This window comes from Sinocyclocheilus rhinocerous, unplaced genomic scaffold (assembly GCF_001515625.1).
Source record: "Sinocyclocheilus rhinocerous isolate Xijiao unplaced genomic scaffold, SAMN03320098_v1.1 scaffold3354, whole genome shotgun sequence".
Lineage (NCBI taxonomy): Eukaryota > Metazoa > Chordata > Actinopteri > Cypriniformes > Cyprinidae > Sinocyclocheilus > Sinocyclocheilus rhinocerous.
This window is the reverse complement of record NW_015664987.1, coordinates 122,864-130,797: the sequence shown is the minus strand read 5'-3', so window position 1 is coordinate 130,797 and position 7,934 is coordinate 122,864. Positions and strand designations below refer to the sequence as shown.

General features: G+C 36.5%; 1 protein-coding gene across 1 annotated transcript in view; it reads left to right on the top strand.

The window, feature by feature from the left end:
- The window catches only part of fkbp10a (FKBP prolyl isomerase 10a), a 28,514-nt gene that overhangs the window by 15,246 nt on the left and 5,334 nt on the right, over positions 1 to 7,934 (top strand). Inside the window, exon 9 of the mRNA XM_016541403.1 lies at positions 1,828 to 1,991. Coding sequence (XP_016396889.1) covers positions 1,828 to 1,991 — 164 coding nt within the window. The remainder of the gene's footprint in view (positions 1 to 1,827; positions 1,992 to 7,934) is intronic.

Below are 7,934 nucleotides of genomic sequence, written 5' to 3'. Positions count from 1 at the left end.
TGTGTGTGTGTTTTTCATTCAGAGTAATATTGAATCAACCTTACGAATTAATTTTGTTTCAAGAATAGGAAAGACCTAACGTTAAAGATCAAAATAAGCGCTACAGATGTGAGAATGCGAGATTTGTTGCTGCTGAGGTAGACGCTCTCGCTCTTTCTCTGCTGTCTGTAGAAATTGTTGTTCATTCTTAATTTGGGAACGGCAGAGACATGTTACAGGTTATAATATAATCCAAAAATCATGGCAACAAATGATTTTCTAAGTCAATTTAATACGTTTAATCAGTTGAAACGACTTTCACAGTCAATTTGATTCAACTTAACTCATATTTAACCGTTGCTTCTTGTCATTGTAGGCTTAGGCTACTTTTTTCAATGAATTTTAATGAATATACTAATTAATAAAATGAATATTATTTATTTTGTATTACATATTGTTCATTCATTTATTTTTAACACCGCACCCCCAGCACCCCCATTTTTTCGTGGGCTACACTCCAGGGGGTGCTGCAGCACCCCCAGCACCCCTACTTCCCGCGGTAATGCATATTTGAGAATCGAGATATTCCATGATATAGTTAACACGTTTGGGAATATTTTGAATAAAAAGGAAAAAAAAAACATAAGGCTATATCAGTTATACAGTGCTATTGTGGCTGCTGCGTGTCACATGACAAGCATGACGCCACTGACACTACAATACAAAATCATTTGTCAGATAAATGAAACATAATGAAACATTCATTTGAGTTTAAATTGTTATAACTTACTTCTAGAGATTGCAGTGATACATGACATGGTGAAAAATTACTGTACTGAAAGTAGGTTAGGATGAATTTTTAAGTGTGCCCCCTAAAAGCACAAGTGGCCCCTGCCTGCCGCCCCCCCCAGTCCCCCCCAAACATTGATCAATGCAATAACAGTTCACAGCAATCATTTAGATTACCTTTGATTCTTTCAAATTTGCCGACGTAAGTGATGAACTTTATTAAAGTTCCTTTCCTAAAATTCACTGCAATAGCAATTAGGCATTAATTCTTCCAAAACTCAATGTTGGCGACTTCACAACAGAATACTATGCTACTTAACACTCAATCAATACAGTTTAGACTATATTTAATGCCGCATTATCTGTTATCATGCTGATAACATACGCACTTGCTTTTACCCAACAATATACACTCTCTTGACTGACATAAACACAGGACAATCACAGGTGCCATAACTAATACGCGGAATTAAGCTGTTTTTCAACCAATAATGTTAAAATAAACTAAACTTCTGACATGAATATGTCTGAACATGTACATTTTTCTTTAACAATGGAAACACTTGCAATGCAAAAAAAAAAACATAAATAAAAATAAAAATGAACATAACCATTTTTATAGAAATTCACCAAGGGTTACACCACTGACCCTCACATACTTCTTTAGCCAGAATCTTTTATAAAAAACTCACAGGACATTAATTTTGATGACTACACGATTATATATTGAAATGTGTTCATGCAAAAACATGATGTTGTAGTGATCACTGTGCGAAAGCACACACATGGTTCGGTTGCACATCAGTAACATTAGACTCCCGTGTGCCTAATGTATGACTCCTGTATACCACTGTAATCATCTTTACCTTGATTACAGTCGTCATCCATCAGAACTTTCCTTGAACTGAAAACTTTCCAGGAGTTTACCCGTTTAAAATTCTGATTGCAAAAACATGCTTCTTTTAGCTTTTTAAAGTATTATATCATCCAGGTTTTGGTCTATTAGATGTGCCCGTTTTCTCTGATCTCCTCTGTCTGTCTCTCTCTCCATTCCCGCAGCGTTGGGTGTACCCAGTAGTGCAGTGTTGCTGTTTGAGCTGGAATTGCTACAGCTGCAGAAGGGTGTTCCTGAGGGCTTTTTGTTCATCTGGCTGCAGGACAGTCCTGAGCCACTGTTTCCTGCCATGGACATGAACCAAGACCAGGAGGTACCGCTGGAAGAGGTATGCTCTCTGCTGTCTGGCTTATTACTGTCAATGAAGCTATTTCCTTCTTAGTATATAAAAAGATGAATTAAGAACTGAGTGGTCCTTGAACTGATGGGTTATCAGTTTAAGGACCACTCAGTTCTTAATTCATCTTTTTATATAGGCCTCGCACAAAATTTTATTGTTTTTAAAAGTATAAATCTAAAAATAAATTTGATTAATTATAAAGCACCTGGTTTTCTGAGAATTCTTGTGATATCAACATGCCAGAAAATGTACCACCCAGTCTATTTACAAACAAGTTTAAAGCTATTTGTGTTCTATTCTCATACTTTTTTCATGTATTCCGCTGTTAAACACTATACTACAAAAAGAAAAAAAAAGCATGTCTGAAATAATGTGAACAGATGTGAACTTACAACAGGTCTTTAAAGGTTTTTAAGTTATCATTAAAAACTCAATTTCCCTATGGATAAAAAAAAGTTTTTACTTCTGGAACCCGACTGTCACTCTCTATGACTGCACTGATTCAACTGCTGAGATAATTCGTTGTCCAACTGAAAATACACTTTGGTTTTGTTAGAAAATATCGAAGGCTATTGGAGGGCCAGGACATACAGGCATGATGGCTCCAACCAATGATCATCTTTAAAAGAACTGACAAGCAGTTCTGTTCTGGTTCTCATATCTGATACAGATATTTCCCTCAGGCATTGCCCTCATTCAGTTGCAATTCTTCATGATTCCTGTCTGAGATCAAGCAATTTTATGGTCTTCACTTAAACTTAAATGACTAAAACAAGAAACTAGAGAAGTCTGTTTGTGAAACTTTTATTTTTTCCGGTTGCCACGACGTAACTTTGGTCACCAGATTATGTTGCAGTTACGTAACAGTCACGTATTTTTGTTAGCTGGGTAAATACAAAGCTTATTCCTCTCAGTCTTCTTCTGAGGTAAATTCTGGGTTATTCCTCTCAACGCGTCTTCTTCCAGAAACGAAAAGTAGGCGAGATGAACTGGCTTTGTGTATGGAGGTGATGTGGGCGTTTACATGCTTGTGTGTCTCACATGGCTAATTATCATATAAAGAGCCGCACTCGGCTCATGGGCATGAACACATTAGAGATAAAGAAGTCAGATGGGAAAACTGGACATTGCAATGGTTTCATACTGATTACTTTATCACAGAATATTTGTTTTCGATAAGACTTATTTAAAAGTAGACACTTCAAGCTTTCTTTAGATATATGTCAGTGTGTCAAGTATTCACTGAGTTTTGGTTCTTTTTCGTGACGCGTTTCAAACAGATATTTGCAGAGACCAAGACGGCTGAAAGTGCACCCTGTAAATTTTCTTTATTTTACAAATGCACCATGTTTTGTTGATATTGTGAGTGTACACAAATAAAAGTAGACCCTTTATAGATTTGAATGATGAGTAATTAAGTTATATTGGGCGTTATCAGGACAAAATGCCACAAAACGTGCCAGCACATTTGTCGACCCCTGAGGGTTAATCAGTGAGTGTGGCAGGCTCACTGAATTAGAAACAACAGTTTCTAAACGTGACACCCTCCATTCAAACGGAGTTGTTCTGAGTCGGCTAGCGTGGCACTAGCTTTACTTTTGCTAGGTTCAGGAGAAACAATGTTGTTATAATACATTTTTGCATTTTATTTTAAAAAGCTAGGGATTGTTTGTAGCTTTTGTAGCAATTCAGCTTCCCTTGCTTGACTTTCTTTTTAAAACCGTATTTTTACTCATCCATTGGTTTTATATTTATTTTCCTTATTTTTATTTTCCTTATTTAACAGTCTTCTACACATGCTTATATTACACAACGATCTTCATTCACCTCTAGATGTCTCTCACCGCAGAACAGCATTGTTAATTTTATTTAAATTATCTATTTGATTTACCACAAATAATGGTTTACAACCAGTGTTAATTTCGTTGACAAAAAATTTTCATCATGATTTTCGTCAAAGACATTTTTTCACAGATGAAAACGAGACGATAACGAAATAAAAACTCGTTTTGAATGACAAAAACAATGACGAAAATCTATTGACATTTTCATCAACAAATAAAAACCGAGACGAAATATTAGGGAGATACGATTGGACAGAGATCCAGTCAGAACGAATCTCCCGCGTGGGAAGAAGGGTGAATGCATACATTTGAACTGTAACTCTCTGATCATAAGTTTGCATACAATTGCTGCACAGCTCATAAAACATAAAAAATGTCAGTGTCTGGGAGAAAGAGAAGAGCAGACATATGAATACATTTGAAAAGTGTGACGACGCGAAAGAGCACTTAATTCGGTCCGTTTTTCTGAGTGCACACAGCCGAATCCTGCACAAAAGCACCTCTCAAACAGTGCACGATTACTGAATTCAGTTCTCTCTCGCATCTTAATGAAGAAATACACACAAAACGATCTCAAATTGTCCTTTTTGATGAGTATTCATGTAAACACACCCGGTTACATCTTAAGTTAAAGGGGTCATATGATGCGATTTCAATTTTTACTTTCTCTTTGGAGTATTACAAGCTCTTGGTGCATAAAGAAGATCTGTAAAGTTGCAAAGACTAAAGTCTTCCTGGGACAGTAGACTACAATGCCGGCTGTTCTGACTCAAAGACTGCAAGTATGTCTTTTATATTGAAAGAGATTTTATATTTTATATATTTAAAGCGAGTTTTTTGGGCAGTGTAGAGTAGGGCTTGTTGTTTGTCATTTCTCCGATCACAAATGCAGACATGGTTTTATGTTTACACGGCGCGATGCAACGCAACGCGTAAAAAGACAGTATAAGTCATTATAATCCATAATTATGTCCCCACTGGATGCAACGAATGCCTTGTTTATAATGGGTTTTAATGTTTTTGAATCATTGCTCCGGCCTGACAGGGCATCATCACAATATGGCAAGGGGCGTAACATTTCCGTCTCATGCTTGAGGTATTCGGCCAATCACAACGCACTGGATAGCTGGCCAATCACAGCACACCTCACTTTTTCAGACAGATGAGCTTTGTAAAAAAAAGAAAGGCGGGGCATAGAGGAGAAACAATAATGTACAGTATGTGGAAAATAATGTGTTTTTTTAACCTTAAACCGCATAAACACATTTCATTACAGCAAATACACAAAATACTGTTCTTTTTAGCAGCATCATATGACCCCTTTAATGTAAACTGTTGGGAGAATATCGCCAGTATATTGAATATGTGTGCATTCAGATTTAAAGGGACTAATTTAAGTTTTTAAGACTAATGTAGTTGTTGTCTTTGTCCTTATTATTAATGAATCAACAAAAGAGAGAGAGAATGAATGATTCACTTTAGTAGCCCTAAAAAGGATTAATCTAATTTTAATTGATATAAATATGTCTGCTTGAAAGAATGAAGGATGTTGTATGCAAGTTGTTATAAAGAATGCACATTATATAGCAGGTATTTCATTTGGTGTTTTAAAAGAGGACCATGTTCTTGTTTCTTTATGAGAAGTGGTTTTATTTAATTTTGAGATAAAGACATGTTATGTGTCAAAGCAGTTGTGTCTATATTGCATGTTCAAATCATTCATATTACCAGATGTTTTCTCCAGGAATTCATAATGAGTTTGGAAATTTTAGAGAAATGCCTAATAAATGCATTACACTGTAACTAAACCCATTAGATTTTAGTTGACTACATTTACTGTATATTTAGTCGACTAAAGTCTTTTGATATTTAGTTGACTAAAACTAGACTAAGACTAAAACAATTCAGATGACTAAAATGTGACTAAAACTAAATGTAATTTTATTCCAAAGACTGACTAAAACAAAATCTAAATTTGCTGTCAAAATTAACAGTTTACAACTACAAACTAGGGATGTAACGATTCACTCAACTCACGATTCGATTCGATTCACGATTTTGATTTCACGATTCGATTCGATTCATGATTTTATTTTAATTTTTTAACAAAATGAGATTTAAGACAAATTATAAATTAAATGTGTCCTTTTATTATTGCTTGGACAAAATGCTGCACATTTATTTGTGAAGTTGAAATATAACACTATAATAATATACTAATATAGCACTTGCATTAAACTTTTCTAAAGACAGTAAGTTCCCCTCAGACATGCATTCATATAAACTCCTGCCCCTAACTGAATCGCGATTTGTTTAGCATCTCAACCGATTTGAATCGTCACATATTTGAATCGATTTTCAACCGGCTCGCGGTTAATCGTTACATCCCTACTACAAACATAAATCAAAATATGCAAGAATATTCGGATTGTTAGTGACAAAAAAGGGTCACATTTTAATTTAAGAACCATTTTTAAATATTTACTAACTATTAACTACAAATTCAAATTCCTAATTTACTGCTTATTAATAGTGTGTAAGTTGTTAAGTCTAGGTATGTGGTAATATTAAGGGATCTAAAATATGTTCATGCAGAATAAGGCATTAATATATGCTTTCAAAGTACTATTAAACAGCCAAATGCTAGTAATATGCATGCTAATAAGGTAATAAGGGAATAATTGGACCTTAAAAAGAAGCGGCTGCGTTACCACATGTAAATATATACCTGCAGCTCACCAGGGACCTCTGCTATTCTTGTCGTAAAAGTAACAAAATTCAACAGCAACTATCATTATTTAGAATTTCCATCTGAAACTCCACCCCCTCTTTGTTTGATATGTGCACTGTAGTATGTCACTAATCATACTGCAGTGTGTATGTGAAGAAGGCTTTGAACTTGAAAAGGACAGAAAACTTTGAGAGACTCAATGCGGCTCTCGCACTGATTGACACACACCTGAAGCACATTCAGAAGGCTGCCTCTCTCAGACAGCATGCGATTGAATGGTAAGACATACACACAATTATGTACAAATGACAAAAGTGTGGAGTTCTCATGTAAACACAGTCAGTTGTATCTTAAATTAACATAAACAACTGATTGAAAAAAAAAATGGATATATTCTATTTCAATCATGACAACTCTCGGAACATTTTAGCATGGTGATGGATATATGACAATGTTAATGTATTTGGTCTTGGCGGAACAGATCTGCTACGCTGCTGCTGAATTGCTGCTGCTGTTGGTTATTGCTGTAGTTGTAGATTATTGCTGCTGTGCCATGAGTATTTAAGACATACTGCTGCTACAAAAATAGCATATAAAATAACCCCCCAACAAAGCTGGAAGAAGAAACAAAACAATTAAATATGTATGCTGCTGCTATACAAAAATATGCGTAAAATCATCCCTATTAGGCAGAAGGAATATAAAAGATAAAACCCCCCAGAACAACCAGATCTATTGCCAAGACATATGTACTGCTGCTGCTGCTCTAGAGAGAAGTGAAGTGAAGTGAAGTGACATGTGGATTAGTATGGTGACCCATACTCGGAATTAGTGCTCTGCATTTATCCCATCCAAAGTGCACACACACACCGTGAACACACACCCGGAGCAGTGGGCAGCCATTTTTTGCTGCGGCGCCCGGGGAGCAGTTGGGGGTTCGGTGCCTTGCTCAAGGGCACCTCAGTCGTGGTATTGAAGGTGGGAGAGAGCGCTGTACATTCACTCCCCCCACCTACAATCCCTGCCGGTACGAGACTCGAACCCGCAACCTTTGGGTTACGAGTCCGACTCTCTAACCATTAGGCCACGACTTCCGTGGAGGGCCGTGAGACCATGTGTTTGCTATCTATGTGAGCCTGGGCTGGCTTTGCCAAATGGCTTAACGCTAGTAAACTATTGCTGTGTGTACCTGATCGGTTGACCAGATAGCTTAAACTAGTGACCTGAGTTAAATGTGTTTCTGGGCTAATGGAGCCCAGATAAACTAACTAGTGGCTTAACAATGTGAACCTGGGTGCTGTACCCTTAGGTTTATTTAACTAATGACCAAAATAACTATGTGTGTCTGAGCCAATA